General features: G+C 43.0%; 1 protein-coding gene and 1 long non-coding RNA gene across 12 annotated transcripts in view; one reads left to right on the top strand and one right to left on the bottom strand.

Annotated features, from left to right (window-relative positions):
- PTPN5 (protein tyrosine phosphatase non-receptor type 5) overlaps nt 1-17,320 on the bottom strand; it is a 307,304-nt gene that overhangs the window by 70,009 nt on the left and 219,975 nt on the right. The window contains exons 1-3 of one of the 11 annotated variants that reach the window (XR_009729567.1): nt 11,601-11,784; nt 8,502-8,648; nt 7,360-7,520 (exon numbers count right to left, since the gene is read on the bottom strand). The exons of 1 other annotated variant lie outside the window; for it this stretch is intronic. Coding sequence is in view for 7 of the 10 variants with exons in the window: in XM_061380249.1 (XP_061236233.1) it covers nt 7,360-7,432 (73 nt within the window). In the remaining 3 variants the exon portion in view is untranslated. Of the gene's footprint in view, nt 1-7,359; nt 7,521-8,501; nt 8,649-11,161; nt 11,186-11,395; nt 11,579-11,600; nt 11,785-12,024; nt 12,048-12,128; nt 12,185-12,205; nt 12,577-17,320 lie in introns of those variants that run through there. 9 more of the 11 variants (XM_061380249.1, XM_061380251.1, XM_061380253.1 and 6 more) reach the window with 9 other exon arrangements.
- The window catches only part of LOC133226586 (uncharacterized), a 36,924-nt gene continuing 31,793 nt past the window's right edge, over nt 12,190-17,320 (top strand). The window contains exons 1-3 of the long non-coding RNA XR_009729571.1: nt 12,190-12,302; nt 15,990-16,080; nt 16,587-16,718. This is a non-coding gene — a long non-coding RNA (uncharacterized LOC133226586). The remainder of the gene's footprint in view (nt 12,303-15,989; nt 16,081-16,586; nt 16,719-17,320) is intronic.

Below are 17,320 nucleotides of genomic sequence, written 5' to 3'. Positions count from 1 at the left end.
CTCAGCATTAATTACTACACCTTCAAAGCACCTATCCATGTTAAAAAACAGTACGTTTCTTCTTGAGTCCAGGCTGTAGCTCAAAACACAGTAGCAGTCTGCTATGACACTGCTTAGAGAGGAAGCCAAGTATAACAACTCAGGTCCTAGGTCAGGACTCAGGAGCTCCCCACCTGTCCAACGTAAGGCTTCCCACATCAAGGCAGTATTGTCTAAATGCTATTTATTTGGATACTAGAAGCTACAAAAGGGCTATATATACATGTATATGAAATACGATCACCTTAATGAACCCAGGTTTGAAAAGCTTATCCATTCACATTAAAAGCCCGTAAGTGAACAATCAAGATACTCATCTTACTAGCAGTTACTGATTAGAAATCATACTGTAACTCAGAACCTTACCTTTGATGCACTGCTGTCTTCCCAGTATGAACTATGGTGAGCCTGACCACCTTACATAATTCCCTGTTTTCTATAAACAAGGCTGAGTTTACTAGCGTGGTAAGTCAGTCTTAAGAAGGATTCGAACAGAGAGCTGAAAATGCTCTAGAAAGAGAACAGTTTCTTTGTCTCCACCACAGTACCAAATGGCATCTTCCTGCTTGCTAAATAGCCACCTTCTCAGGTTGAACTGCCCCATTGCTCTTGTGGTGCCACATATCACTAAACAAAGCAAAATGGATTATTCTAAAATGATGAATGCAGCACCTCAAATCATCAGTGTATCACTACCATATACATTTAGCCTGTTGCTGGTGCAGTCTTAAAAACTAATGAGTTCTCTAGAGAGTATAAAGACATAATGCCCAAAGCAAAAGAAGCTGCTGCCAATACTGTTTTCTTCTCCTTAGACACCAGATCAAATAAAAAACAAAATAGCAGCTTTCGCCCCTCAGCAGAGTATCAAGATCCTTCCTGACAGAAAAAAAATACCTATGGCTGTGTGGACAGACCTTGAAATTCCACAACCTGAAAGCCATCACCATGTAGCCGAATCTTACTCCCTTTGCCATCTGGGGGATTTCTGCCATCAAGTTCAACATGAAGAGAATTTAAACTTCATTTTGGGGTAACTTCTGAAGTTATCTTGGTCCAAGTTTTGTGAAGATGCTAAACCTTACTTAGAAATAACAACCTGCATACAACTGAAGAGGGTGCTTAGTTTCTCCAGCTCTAGCACTCACTTGATTTCTCTCTTTTCCCTTTCTGTGCAGTAGTTAACACACCCACAGATATCATAGGGCATACATGCAGGTCAACAAAGTCATTTATGTAAGGCTCCTTCTTTAAAGGACTATCTCACACAAAGGGGAATATCAGCAGATGGGGCCTGCTTATGCATTATATTCTTCAAATGCAAATGCCTGGCAATTGCAGAGGGGTATAGGAACAATCCCTTTCTCATCCTTTCCAGCCCTGCTTTTCAAGCCATCATTGCACACAAAAGATGCAGAATTAAAATAGCTTCTTTTGCCTTCCAATCCCTTTGCTTCCCCAAAACCACTCTCCACATCAAATAGTCACTGAGAAATAGTTTACCAAAAAAAGGTTAAAAACCCTCAAAATGGGTTAAGAATTATATCCAATTAACAGCTCCAAAATGACACAATAAGGGACTAGCACAGAAAAGGAGTTTTAAAGTTTACTCCGATCTAAGGTGTGAGACTACTTCTTGACCAACAGGAAAAAAAATGCTCCTCTAGGACAAAGAAGCAGTATCATGTAAATCACTATCACTAACAATCAAGGCTTTATCTTGCTCATGTTAGCAGTATCTCATATTTCTTCTTATCTCTAGCTCTGGTAACTTATGAAGCATCTGCTCCTAAAATCATGAAGCAACCAAAGAAGAAAGCTGTCAATCACAAGAAGGTAGACAGAATGATTAAGTGCTCCAATAATTCAGGAAATGGCCTAGAAACAGCTGGATGGATCGATATGGCATTTTCCAGCACCAGTTCTGGTTTCAAGATGGTATTTCCAAATACCTGCTATGTTTTCAGAATCACAAAGCATGATGTCCATAGCAATCAGTTGCAAAAGAGGAACAAAAACCAGAATCAAACAATTCTTTTATGTATCCTTCAGTGGCAGCTCATTTATCAGCTAATTTCAGTCCATGATAAAGTTTCTTACAAATAAGGGATTCTATAGCTTCCAGGGGAAGCTTCACACTTGGACAACATAAAACAGAAGCTGCTAATCTAAGAGGATGTAGTGGACAAAGAGGGTAGTTTGTGCTTCCTTGGTTTGAAGCCCTTGTGGCAGAAGGTTACTCAGCTCCTTGTGAGAGAGAGAGAGAGAGAGAGAGAGAGAGAGAGAGAGAGAGAAGGAAAAAAAATTAGCTAGGAGATGACACTTGGGCTGGAGAGGTGACAAGCACAGATGAAAAGGATGAGAGCCATGTATAGAGCATCAGAGATTGGTATCAGCTGGGAAAAAAAAAAAAAACAAAGGAAGAAAAGCTTACATGCACAGATAGAAAGCTATATTCCAAGCTGGAATAAACATCTGGTTTCAAGGACAGTAAATCAGCTTAGAGATCTGCTCTCAATTTCTACTTCCGTTCAGTATCAGCAACCAAGGGAGTAAGTACGATGGCTTAATAAAGCAAATTCCCAAATGGCCGCAGAAACTATTTCGTATTCCAGCTAGCCTTGGACTGCCTTCTCTTCCCAGCGTAATCAGCAATCTCATAGGCACAGCTTTACAAATCCCAGGCCACCAGATAAATGACAGTAAGCTGTGACAGAACACAGTAAAGCCAGAGACAGAGTTAGCAGGACCTGACTTCTAAGCAAGCTTGCCAAGCAGAAGCAAAACTTTTCCTAAATCCTGGATACAACAGTAATGGTTTCCCTCTGTCCAAGCACAGAAACCAGCACCATGCCTGAATCAGCATCTTGCCACTGGCATAATTTTTTGGCTTAAAAAACTCTTCATGTAGCTCTGAAGTCATGCCCGCAACTAACACAAAGCAACACTTCTCAGTTTTATCTAATGTAAGCTAATATAATGTAATCTAATCCACTCAAGTATAACAGACTGAAAACTGATGGCTTCAAACAAAAGAGGGTAGATTTAGATATTAGGAAGAAGCTCTTTACTGTGAGGGTTCATGAAGCACTGGCACAGGCTGCCTTGAGAAACTGCGGCAATGGAAGTCTTCAAGGCCAGGCTGGACAGGGCTTCGAGCGACCTGGTCTACTGGAAGGTGTCGCTGCCCATGGCAGGGGGCTGGAACTAGATAAGCTTTAAGGTCCCTTCCAACCCAAACCATTCTAGGATTTCGCGATATGGTCCAGCATTGCTACAAAATTATAGAGCATTTTATCTCCATTTGTGATCTGCTGCCCACTGGCAACATGCAGAACCATAACAAATAGCCAAAACTAAATTCAGTATCAAGATCTACAGTATTTCCAGTCAGGATTCTAACAGGTCAGGGTGCCATAGAACATATACAGTATTCAAAGGGACAAAGGCAGTGTTTTTTTCCTAAAAATGTCAAGGACATACACTGTTGTAAATGATGCTTAAAGCTCAAAAGAGGTGAAAGTTAAAAAGTGGAAGTGCCAATTTCAAGGAAAAAATACATAACTAAGAAACCAGAAAAGTTATAAAACACACATAACATTGAGAATGTTACACATGCTTACAGTAATTTACCACAAAGAAGAGAGCACTTAAGGGTCTGAAACATGCTTTATGACAATAAATAAAGGGCTAAAATACATACAGGATCTGGGTACTCAACTCCTTACGTATATCAGTACAAGTCAGGCATCACGTTAAGTATCTGAGAAGTCCCCCTCTAATTTAAAAGAAAATGTTAGGCAGTTTTACTAGGTGGGCATTCTAAATGGGCTCTGAAGTGCAGAAACAATCACCAGCAGAATAAAGTAGCTATTACATGCTTTTTAGTCACAGGATTTGCTACAATAATTCCTGAAGCTCCCAGCAGTTTCATAACAAAGTAGTCACATCTGCAGTTTCATAGAAATGGTCATGTCTGTGCCAATGTTTCATCTTCTGTTTGCAGGCTCTTATTTCCATGTTTAGAAGAAACTGAAACAAGCCAACTACTTAAATTATTCCACCTCCCTGGCTTGCTGTTCTCAATCTTAAGGAGCAAATGCTTTGGTCATTGTAATGGAATGGTGTCAGTGATCTGTACTGGCAAGGGAGGCTGTGCTGCAAAAGAAGACAGCTACAACCAAGCCTGGGGCTGGTAATATGCACTGTTACTGAAAATAAGGGAACGGCTGCTGTTGGAGTACCAAATGAAAGATGCTCTGGGAAAGAAAATAAACAAATCTAGCCATACATAACAAGTCAAGGTACAGGAAGGAAGCAGCGAGTCCCTATTCCTGGAAGTAAAAAGTGCTCTGTGGAAACATCAGAAAAAACGCACAGTATGATGAATAAAATGGATTCCCTTTCCCAGAATCTCTGGATGATGCTAAGAAAAAAAAAAAAAAAAAAGCATTATTTACCTGGAATAAAATAAGCAACATAAACAACAAAAACCCAACACAAAAAAAAACTGAAATGAACCAACCAAACAAAAAAAGCCCACCCTCCAAACAAACAAAAAACCAACCACCACCATCCCCCCCCCTTAAACACAACAAACCGAAAATAACACCCCCACCCCCAAGAAAAAATACCAGCAAACAGGCAAGTGTAATTCAGTAAGCTAACAGAAAATTCAAAAGTGGTATCATATACCCAAGGGAGCACTTCAAATAACATCTCTTGCAAAACAAGTACTCTTAGAGAGGGTGAATCAACATGCCTCGCTTGCTTCTAAGTGCCCTGACCTAAACAGTATGACCTAAATCTTGCAAGAACAGAGAAAAATGAAACTTCAGGCCAACAGATTCCTTCTCACTGCCATTAGCTGGCCTTCAATAGACTGTCTTCCGTATTATTTTATGGGAGCATATTCCTGTATTTTAAATACCCTAAGTTTGATCAAGTCCAAGACACCGCTATGAGATGCAAAATTTCATTACTGATTGAGAAATGCATGGAATGCATCCAGAAAGATCCAGCTGTCAGCCTTTTGTGTAAGTAGCTACTTAATAGTGGAATTGTAAGAACAGCTCTCCAGAGTGGCTGTGTAGAAAAACTTGTGGTGCTTGTGTGCTGTCACCCCAGCTGAACATGACAACTGCCAACCTACAACCCATGGACTGCTTATGAGAATCCAATCTTTGAAGCTGCTGAGATCAGTGAGCTGATTCAAGAGACTGATCTGCTCCCCTATATTGTTCTCAGCTAAAGAAGAAACTTCTCAACTCCTCCTCTCCCACTTACAGCAGTCATTCTACACACATGAAGTAAAACTGTGATCCTGGCAAGATGGTGGGAGGTAGGAATGGGGCTACAAAAGAAAACAACAAGAAAAACAAAACAAACAAAAAACCCAAACAAAACCCCAAACCAAAACACACACACACAAAAAATCAACACCAAAAACCACCCCACACAAAAGAAACAAGAAAAAAACAAAAACAAAACCCCCAACCACCAACCCCCCCCAAAAAAAACCCACCCCCAACAACTATCAAAAAAAGGATAGTTTCTGTTGGTTTAGCACACCCCAGCTCTTTGAATCCTGCCTTCCAAATGAATCCAAAGTTTGTTATACTCCAATTTACATTGTCCCATGTCTGCTCTTTTGCCAATTATTTCAAGCAATTTTATATTTTACTGACTTAAGATTACAGACTAATGCTATTCCTACACCATTTTCAACATATAATTCTTAATGATGCATAATACGAGGTACCCCTTGCATTTGAATAAAGGGTATATACATCTCCAGACACACACAACTCTTAGGATCTAGGGAGATAGTTTTTCCTAGTTATAATTTTTATTTCAGTAAACATACATTTCAAGAAGCAACAAATATCAGAGTCACTTCTCTGCTGCACTAGTAATACAAGATGCATCATTACCTGAATAAACGGCCATGACTGCAAATAGAAAGCATTCTTCTAAATAGAAAGTGTTCTGTTCACTGTAGATATGGAACAAAGGCGTGGATATCTTAAGAGAACATTTAACCTTAACTTTTCATATTGAGTTTACAGATGAAAATACACATCTTTACCAAAGCACATGTACTCAGAAGATCTTTGTGCTTTCGTTACACTTCAGCTTGCACTGTTATTGGGCTCCTTTTGTTGGTTTAGTCCCCTGTAGGTTTAGATGTGATTTCACAAACTTCCACAATAGTAATTTAGATCTAAGAGTCTGTCTACACAGGACTACCTACCAGAACAGCCATTCCAAATATTTACGCATATACATTTCCATGTACATAGTCTGCTTCTGTAAAAGGTGTGCACATGGGGAAAACAAGCTTGGTACACTAATGTTAACAAATTTCCATATGGAAATAAGCCTTCTGTTTCCCAATGAAATGCATCCATCTCCGGCATCTCTCAGGGTCACATAGGAACAAAAGACAGGATTTGATCACTGCCTACTTACAAATAGAAACATGATTCGCTTCCTGCATTTAGTGTTTCTTACAGGAACTCTGTACTGAACGCAAAATGAAATGGAAGCTGGAGATTCTTCCACTTTTTGAAATGGAAAAATCTAAGTCTGCTGGACTTGTCCACTAAAATATCCACTAATATTGATTGCCTCCCCCCCTCCCCCCCCCCAGGAGCAGTTATCAATCTTGTATCTGCCAAGTAGAGTGTTATTTTTGTATTTAATATTGAAGTTACAACTGTGTAATGTATTTCAAGACATAACACCTACAGTGAAGTGTTAGAATCCTAGTCTCTTTACTTGTATCCTGTTCACTACTGCCAGGACCCTATATTGCAAAAAGCCTCAGTGATAGAAAAGACTTTCAAGGATATGGGCATAATTGATATGAAATGTTTTGTCTATTTCATGACATCAATGATTTCGTGAACTTTGTCAATGTCAGGTTTCAAACAGCCTTCTGCAGATGAACTGGTATCTTTGAAACACACAGCTTTCAAACAGAGATTTCTTTGTAACCACTGGTTTCAGTCATGCTGTAAGTTTACACTAACTTTTCCTAGCTCTCCTAGCAGTTCTAGAAACAAAGTAGCTCAAGAATGATGGGTGCAGATCTCATGGTTCACCAGGGTAAATAAAAACAACTTCCTCTAATGTAGAGGGATTAAATTCACACTCACATGTAAAAAAAGCCTAATCGCTCCATAGCCATTAGTGCAACTGAACAGAAACAAACACATCTACACAGGTCCTGAAAGCAGACTCTGGCCCACTATTAAGTTTCATCAGTTCAATAACTCCTTGTAAAGCCAAGGACATCTCGTCCTTCTTAAGACTTACAATTCCAGACTAGACTACGGTGCCATCTTATGCTGTCAGTGTCTGCCAGGAACTCTGGAGCTCTATCCTCCATCAGCTTCTTTAAGGAACATTCTTATCTTGCACAAAACTGCTGTCTTCAGAGTCCTGGGTGCTCACCAGCACTTTTAAAGAAACATGATCTGTGGACAAACGAGCAGTAGAACAATTCTAGTAATATATGAATTACAACATTTGTGGAATTTAGAAAAGTAGTGTAATTAAGACCAGCTGTGTCATAGGTTATGCTGTCTGATGAAGTGGTGTACGTGCAGAGACATCAGTTTGGATAGTGACATGTTAGCTGTGTGACAGTGGGCAAAACTAGCAAGCTGGCTATGCATACTGCAGCTATTAGCAACTTTTTACTGAAACTTTCAAAATCTGTCTGAACTTCTGGCATGTCTGGAAGTACCAAGTTTGCACACACAGGATTATGAAGACAGCTATCATACTAAATAAATTCATGCACATAAAGGTATTACATACAATTGTCACTCTTGTATACTCATTGGTATTTGAACCCACCATCGTTTATTCAATTATTTTAGAAACGATGCTCTAAATGGCTTTATTATGCTACAGTGATTGACAAGGTTACTCTAAAGGTGTTTATCTGATGATAAATAAGAAAGACCCTCTGTAACTTAAGCGAGTTGCTTATACCTGAAGGATGAGCTTGTGTCAAAACCAAGAGTTCCCACTGACACATGCTATTGTGTCCACAGGTCAGCATTGCTATAAAAATGCAAGTTACACTATCTAGCTGCTATACCCATAAGCACAGCAGTAAAACACGGAATGAAACCAATTATAATACAGGATCAGAAAGGAAACAAGAAGCAATATGTTTTTTGTGCTAGAGGTCCACCTCTTCAAAACACTAAATATTTTGGGCAGCTACCCTTGATCTTAAACCAGGGTCAGATTGTTAACTTTTCATTTCACCCATCTCTTAGAGAGCCAAACAGGGATTCGAGCCCCAGTGAAACAAATTATGAAAGGCTGCTCATGCCCTGAACAGGTTAGGAGTTACATGTTACAGGTTACATGCAGCAAAACTCCAAGCAAGAAAGGGCTAAAAGGAAAAAAGGCACAAACCAAGAACATACAGAACCACTTACTGTAATTCTAGCTGGTCACAAATCAGGAGTCTTACAACACAGGAGCACGATTCTGACTTCTAATGTGTAAATTATTACCATACTAGCTTTTTAAAATGCTGCTCAAGATCACAGGTCAAGTTGGTTCCGTATCATTAAGGGAGGAGTCTGAAAAGAGCCAAAAAAGAATTACTGGGAAAGAACCCCATGATGAGATAAAAAAATCCTGCCAACTTCCAGAGACATTCGAGACCTTTGCCTTTTTAATAGCTCACTCGCTATGCAGTAACACAAATACATATAGCATACACATACTCTGCATCTGTTCTGGCCTTAAACTGCTAAAGATGCATTAGTACAAAGCAGCTCTTCTGTTCTTAACTTTCACTTGTGTGTTTGGTTGTTCTGTTGTGGGTTTTTTTTCACAGGGAGTCTCAAATATCCTCTAATGTAGAAACACTTTGTCTCTGAAAACTAAAAATAAACTCTTTGAAGTGTCAGCTTAAACCAAGAACCCATGCCCTATCATAGGTTAAATCTTGGGTCCCATCAGCCACACTTTGCTGTGGTCTACACAGGCTAAGAAGCAAACTGAAAGAGAACTCCAACAGCAAAATTCTCAGTTATTTTAGCGAAGTAAAATACTTTGCTTCACTAAAAAAAAATAACAACTTTGTCAAGCACGTTTGTCAAAAATACTTTGTCAAGCACTTTTTAAAAAGCTACAGTTCAGAAAGTCTCTCCTACAAAAGCTGACAGGGCCGTAGTATCCACTGTCTTTTTCTGCCTTTTGACTTAACATCCCACATAACTGAGTGATCTGGTTAAACAACTAAACCAACAAAACCTACTTTTGGTGAAGGTTTGTTTGTGGACAGCTGGGAGGTAAAGCCAAGCAAGTGGTACTCTTTAAACTAATGGGCAAGTTTACTCATTCTCAAAACAGGATTTCCTAATTTCTACATTAACTTCCCTATCTCATCTCTCTCCAAAACAGATAAATGGCTGATTCTTTTCAGGCAGAAGCAGAAAGTTAGAGCGATTCCTCCCCCAACACCCACACCGTGCTGCAAAGCAGCGTTATGGCTCCTTGTGCAGCAACATCTGCCTTTCCAAATACTGAGAAAGCAGATACTGGAAAACATCCTGCTACATGGATTTCAAGATCCAGAAAACAAAACAAATGTTCATAGATAACTTTTCAAGGGGCCCCCTGTCCGTTTTTAAGCATAAGCTGCATAACAGAAAACAGCTCTTCCATTTCAAAACAGTATAGGTCCTTAAAAGCTGAATGTATGTTTTTGCTTTTGCACTTTATCATTATTAATATCAAAAGATGCATACTATAATCATTGAGATCTGAATTATTGTTGTGTATTCTACCATTTATATACTAAGTTGTTCCTAAATTGGTGGTCTTGCTATTTAAAGACTTGTTTTACATGCACGACATTCAGTTGGCAACTCTCTCTCCAGTGGAGTGACAAACATTTTAAAGCTTAGCCCTTAAACCACAAGGATAATGCTAAATGAGGAGTAAAAAGAAAATAACAACAAAAACAAAAAACCCAAACAACAAAACCAGCAACAAAATATTACAAAGAATAAAACTTATTCAAACAACAAAATTAATTTAACAAATGAACATGTGCTTACTTCCCTGCACATACCTACTGAAAATGCTGGGACCCATTATGTGCAAACCTAAAATGAGATCTATGGTGTCCATTTTATTCACACTCAAACCAATATGCAAAATTTTCTCTCAATGGGTGCATTTTGCGCGCCTGGACAATCCTTGGCTTTGGATATACAACCCTAAGTCGAACACAGCAATGAAAACATTGACAAAAGGACTACATTCTGGTACTCCAAAGGGAAAAAAACTGCAAAACAAGCGTATGGCAAGCACTTTTTTTTTTTTTTTTTAACCTCATAACTTCTGCTTAAGTCAATGAGAGCTCTGAGTCTGTGCAAGATTTGCACTTGATCCATTATTATTTATACAACAAAAGAGTTCACTCAAACTGCTTAACAAAACACTGTAATCAAACTCAAAAAAACCTGCTTCGTCACTATATACAACGCTCATGAAATAAACAGGCCAATGCAGCCACCCTTCTTTTGAATCAGCTACGGCTCTAACCCAAGCAACAGAATTTGATCCTCAGCTGTAAATCTTTGCCAGTCAGGTGGTAGGTAGCCTGTGAAGCTGGATCCAAACCCCAGAAACTTTGTAAATAATGCTGTAATACAAAGGCTTAACCTACTAAACTTACTGTCTTTTCAAAATATCGTGTAAAAATCAGTCTCACTATAACGTAACTGCACAAGATACCTTTACGTAACGTTTTAAAAAAATTGCAAATAAGCTCAACTGAGCACATGTGAAGCCTCTGCTGTTCCAGCCAGAACTCCAAAATCCAGCTGCACGCAAGTCCCCAGCTTCCCAACACTATTAGCTACAACGCCAACTATCCTATCTCAGCACTGCCACCTAGTAGAAAGTGGTATGCCCGTCACATCAGCTCAAAGAGAGCAATATTCCCGAAAAGCATCTAAAAGCTGTTGCTGCTAAAATTTTAACTGCAGCCAGCAGTTAGCTACTCACTATAGCGGTCTGAAGGCAGCCTCCCACAGATCCCACACTCCTTCCCAAGCGAGATCAGCGAAGCGCATACACCAGAATCTGCTTCGCGCGTCTTGGCGTGCTATTCGGCGGGGGAAAACGTAAATTCATACTGCAAGCACCCAGCCTTGTGCACACCGCCCCCCGCCCAGGGCCCGGCGAGCAGGGACGGGAAGGCAGCGGGCGGAGACGGGCTCAGAGCTCCCAGCAGCTCTACGAGCACCACCAGCGGCTCCCCCCTCCCCAGCCCCTCCGCGAATCGGCCGGGCTACTGCGGCTTGCCCACCTCCGAGCATCGTCCTTCGTCGGGGAACTGGGCTGCTGCTGTTGCATTCCTCTCTGTGCAGCGGGACGCAACGGGAAGCGGCCGCCGGGAAAGCCAAGCCTGCCGTGCCCGCCGCCGGCCTAAGGCACAGCCCGAGGGTGTGCAGCCGCCCCTCGCAGCCCCGGGAACGGCCACCGCAGCACGGCACGGTTTAGCCTTGTCTTACCTCACCTCCCTGGCTCCGGGTATCATCCACAGCCGCCACTGCCTCCCGTGCCCGCCCCCACCTGCGCCGTCCCTCTCCGCCCCGCACTCAGGTGCGGAAGGAGCACAAAGGCAGCACCGCCCGCTGCGGGGTGCAGTGGGTTGGTATACGCCGTGCCTCTTCCCCACCAAGCCCCCAGCCCTGCTGCGCACTGCACCGGCACCGGCACCCCCACTCCCGCCGCCGCCGCCAGCCGCCCGCACCCATCCCTCCCCTCTCGCTGCTGAGCGCCCTGCCCACTTCAGCCCTCTGCAGGGTGCGAGCGCCGGCCAGCAGACCTCCCCCCATCCCCAGAACCGGTACGACCATTGAAGCCGTTACAACTTGCCCCAAGCCTCTCCGCAAACCTCCCCTCACACACCCTGCACCCCCTGTTGGTTGGTACCCGGGACCACGAAGCGCCCCTCAGGTGGTGAGGAAGTTCCACAGACCCGGGGAGATCCGAGAGCTACCCGCCACCGCACGTACTCCCCCACCACTGACACACACCGAGGCCGCCCTCCGGCGAGCGGCGGGGGCAGGCGGCTCCTCTCCGCAGCCCCCGGCAGAACGCCACAGCGCCCTACCTCCCTTCCACCGGAGGCAGCGACCCCCCCCGCTCGGCGCTCCCGCCAGACAGCACTCGCCTCTGCCGACTAGGGGTGTGTGGTGGAGCGGGAACAGGTGAGGAGCGGGCAAGAGAGGAGCCGCCGCTGTCCCCCCCCCCAGCGGCGGGAAGGTGTGTGGTGCAAACCCGCTCCCGCCTTCCCCGCACCCCGTCTCTGCGGATACCGCCGGGAAGGTTTGCGAGGCTAGCATCGGCAGGGACAACAACCACCCCCTCCCCCGGGAAAGCTGTTGTCCCTCCCTCTCCCTCGCTCGCCTTCTTTTCAGCTCGGCCGCTTGACTGACAGGGAGCCTTCCAGCGGCCGCCTACGCGCGCTCCCGTTTTCCCTCAGAGAGAGATGGTGAAGGAGAAAGCATGAATGAAACAGGCGGCTAACGGGAGAGCTAGGCGGCGGCCAGAGGGAAGCCGGCCCACGATCTTTGGCGCGCCGCAGCCGCAGCGAGACCCCGGGGTCGGCAGGTTCCTCCGGTAGGCCCAAGTGGGTAGTGGAGGCTGTGCCTCCATCCTCGCCTCTGGGCTGCCGTCGCTTCCTGACGGCGGAGCACCGGCTGCCGCAAACTGCCAGCTGCTCCCCCCCTTCTCAGAGAGGGCTGAGACACCATTTTAGGATGCAGTTACACCTTCTCAGGGGTTTGTTCCTGTTATTCAGGATGCCCAAGGGGGTTGTGAATGCTCCATCCATGGCTGTGTTCAAGGCCACGTTGGACTAGACCTTAAGCAGTCTGGTCTAGTGGAAGGTGTTTTTGCCCATAGCAGGGGGTTTGGAACTAGATGATCTTAAGGTCCTTTCCAATACAAACCATTCTATGATTCAGTCCCCAAATTCCCAGGCCCACATCTGAACAGTGGCTAGACCTCATGGGTCCCTGTGGCTTGGTGCAAACACATTAGCTAGCATGGTTGACTTTGTGTAAAAGAGTGTGCCTCTGGTGAGCTGAAGTTCGCATGAAAAAACTCAGGTCAGAAGGTGGGAAGTTGATGCCTTATAAAACCAGAGCCATGACGCTGGCCTTACATGTAGGCAACATGGCTGATTCCTCATCCCCTGTAAACCTACTTTGCTCCACCAAAGGCAACCCATTTTATTCTGATAAAACCCCAGCACCTGATGCCTGAACTTGCACCCTTGTTGTGAAGTGATAGGAGGGAAGAAAGAATCTCAAAGACTATTTTAAGCCTTTTCTTTTTTTTCCCCCCCAACTTGATACTGTGGTGCAACCTTGTACTCCTTTTGTTCCTCAGATCAGTTGTCCTTAAAAAGGTTGTAACTTGTTAAGCACATACTTTAGAACCCCTGGCTGGAGATCTGAGTTTTTCCCAGTGGTTTGACTTGAATATCATAGAGTTTCATCTGTGATGTTTGTTTTACTAGCCTAATTTACTGGAGAGTCAAAGCATTAGATGTTCAGGTAATGGAGGCCTACCAGGTCAGTGAAATTACCTCACTGAAGGTCAGTAATTCCGCTGGGTTACTTAATATATATTTTCTTAATTTTATTTACTGGAATTATTGATTGGAAACCCCATGAGTATTTATCTATCTAAATCTCTCCTACAATTTAAATTGAACAGGGAATTTTCCACCTCTGAATATGCATGGAATATTTTGTTATATAGTGTTAGATACATTATATGCATGCTGCACTTGAGGCATATCTGCATTTGCAGTTACATAATCACTAAACACTGGTTTTCATCTCATGAATCTAGAATCATATTCTGAACTGTTTTAAATCTGTATGCCTCCACAAATTCAATGTGCGCCAGGAAATTTATATCAGCTAGAATTTTAGCCTCTGAATTTAAAAAAGCTGCTTTGGATTCATATGATGAGAAGTGTCTTAGTAACTACTTTTTAAATTTTGCATTTCTGAAAACTGAATGCACAATAAAACATTGTCAAGTCCTTTGCTATGGAGTAACAAATGTAAGATTACAATTTAGGTGGGTCAATGCAATTCTTTATGTATTTGGTTTATAAGATTTTTATGTTTGTGCTAACAGTTCAACATGACTCACCTACAGCACATATCACTGCCACAGCTGTTGTAAACCTTCTGAGTCAGAGAATGACTTCATGACCCAGAATTCTGGCAGTGAGTACTATCCTAGTGATTTTCCCAATTAGGAAAGAATTGCGAGTCGGTATCAGTGCAGGGTGAGTCAGAATTTGATGTAAGAGGCAAAACTGGACCCCTCAGTTACTACTGGACTAGTTCAGTATCCTCTTCCCTTCCAAAAGTCAGTGGCATGAAAACCTGGAATGAGCCTGTTATGGGAACTCCTCTTAGAATTCCAGGGAATTGGCTCTTCTTGGTCCCAAATGCTGTTAGATACCGTACCAGCCATCTGCTGCTTGTTGCTTTGAGGTGCACAGTAGCTTTGCAAGGGAACAGGGCCAGAGCAGTGAATAGTTGAGAGGCAACAAGTCTTCTCTGCTTTACTCTGAGGAGCCATTTTGCTTCTTGGCTTACCAAAGTGCAGGAGGTATGACATTAAACTCACAGGCACTACTGCTGTGTGCTTCTCTGTGCTGAGTTAGGAGTTTCATTTAGGTTTGGGGGTTGGCTGTTTTGACAAACAGCCCAAACCTGCCCCAGCTGGTTTTGAATAGCAGAATTTGGGTATCCTGTAAGCTGTCAACTGCTTGCTGCAGAGAGTATGTTGGAATTGGTCTACCAGATACTCTGTTAAAATTTTGTCAGAAGGGGCCAACTTTTAGGGTTGAGTATATGGCTGAACCAATTAGGGCATGATTTGCTTGAATTTAGACTGGCTGCAATCTGGCATTAGGGTTTGTCACCCAGCCAGTCAGGCTGTAGCAGGGCTAGGGCCTAGCTTGAGTCTGTGGAGGGCAATGAGAAAGAATCATTGGAGGGGAAGGCCAAAATCACAAGCCTGCTGCAATTAGGAAGAATTTAAATGTGAGATTCGGGTGAGGTTAGCATCCAACATGAGGCAGAGGGTGAAGATTAGAGATTCAGTGACCAATTAGCTGGTTTTATTGCCAGCTATGCTAGGTACTTCACTGTTGACTCTGGCAGCAGCTTTCTGGTAGGCAGGCAGAGATTGCTGACTTGGGTTACAGCTGGGATCAGGATTGAACTGTTGGTGAAGCACAGCTGATGAGCCGAGTTTGAGGTAGTGCTTCAGTACTGAATAATTTTGGGGCATCTACTGGTATGGTTGTGGGTAAAGTCTGATCTTGCTGGGAGCGAAGCACTTACACAAAGCTCGGTCTGGGGCTGCTGTTGGACCAGGTAAGGGATCCTGGGTAAGGGTTAAGCTGGGAACAGCTGGAAAATGTTGGTATTTGAAACTATTACACTGCCATATTTGTGTTGCTGTTAATCTGTATGGCTGTTTGATTCTGTGGCTCAGAAATTCATTGAAAATCTAGTTCAGCTAATTTCTAAATGGTTTTCATTTCCTTTTTGACCTTCCAACTGCTTGCAGCAAAGAGTGTTCAGGCTTTCACAACATGCTGCGTTTGGTGAAGTAACTGTTAGTGGATGAGGGATGTGAGTTGGGGCTGCTCTTTGGGACTGCCTTTGCTACAGAGATACTTTATTTTTCTTCTTAAACCTCAAATCTTAGGTTCATACAAGCAAATCAGCCTTCTGGAGGGTAAACATCAATAGCCTATGAGGGTTTTAATTTTATTGCAAGACAAGCCCACAAAGGTCAGTGTTCCATGGGGTGTACTGGTGAGGTTGCTTCCTTTTCCTGCATTTCATTTGTAGAAAAACAGCTGACCTGCACTAGAAGCTATGACCTAGCACCAGCCCAGTTCTTAGACATAAATGCAAGCTTTGTGGAATCACAGGCACCATTGTGAGTAATTTTTATATTTTTTTTTTGAGGCTCTGCGGCAATGAGAGTAGGAGCAGCTTTCTGTGTTGAAAACCTTCTCCAAACACCAAGGTGATGCCTTCAGAAGAAAGATGAGCTCTTCAGCTGTAGATCTGACGCTTCCTGTGCCACTCAGTTGTTATTTCTAAAAAGAGGAGGGTCCTATTGACAACATAGCAGATAAAACATCACAGTGGACTTGCATTGTCCTGGGGGAAAGTAGTGAAGTAGCAGTAAGAAGTAATGCAACAGCTCTGGGCCTTGCTCCCAGATGGATCAGTTCTTTCAAATTAGCCAGATCTGCTGCATTTATCTGGCCATGTTGCTGCATATGGGCTGCATCCTTTTTATTCTTTTTTTTTCCCACTTTGTATTCTAAGGAGAAGATTAATCCTTCTTCTAGTGGGAAGAGTCCAGTGGAACCTGTCAAGCTTTTATATTTCTTTTCCCCCTTTTGGTTACTTCAGTTAATACTGTCTTTTAAACAGGACAGGTCTTACACAGAGATGGTGGAATAAAAGAGCCAGAAGGCTAACCAGAGATGGCAGAGAGAGATGATGAAGTCCATTGTAAACTCAGGAGAGAAATGCTTCAAGTCCAGCTAAATAGTTCTGCATCAGGTATGTGAGGTCATACAAAATGAACGTATCCACATTTCCTTAAGGCTTTTCCAAACCATATTCAGGCCAGCTTACATTTGGCTTCAAAGTCAGGTGATATCTTCCCACCTCTTCCTTGTCCTGAGGTAATGCAAAGAAGTGATGAAGATACACTTACTCTGTGCAAGTATCCTCAAACTACCAAAGGCAGATCCTTCAGTAATAGAGGGTTAGTTGTGTTTTTTTTGTTTGACTGGGGTTTTGTTTCTTGTTTCTTGTTTCTTTTTTCCTTTTTCCTTTTGTTTTGTTTGTGGTTTTTGTTTGTTTGTTTCTACAAAAGGCTACTCCGAAAATATGTCAGTACAAAGATGCTTTTTCTTGTCTTTGAAAGGTTGTGGGGGGAGGTACCCAGTTACGTGAGGAAGGTAAATGTGATGCCCATCTCCAAAAAGGGCAAGGAGGAAGATTTGTTTTACTGCAGGCTGGTCAGACCCACTTCAGTCACTGGGCACGTTATGAAGGAGATTTGCCTGGAAGTGATTTTTAGGCACATGAAGGAGAAGATGGTGACTGGGAACATCAAGAATGGGCTTACCAGAGGCAAACCATACCTGACCAGTGTG

Source organism: Neopsephotus bourkii, unplaced genomic scaffold (assembly GCF_033783945.1).
Source record: "Neopsephotus bourkii isolate Nb327-2 ecotype Australia unplaced genomic scaffold, CSIRO-AGI_Nbou_v1 NB_1792, whole genome shotgun sequence".
Taxonomy (NCBI): Eukaryota; Metazoa; Chordata; class Aves; order Psittaciformes; family Psittacidae; genus Neopsephotus; species Neopsephotus bourkii.
This window is presented reverse-complemented; position numbering and strand designations above follow the sequence as displayed.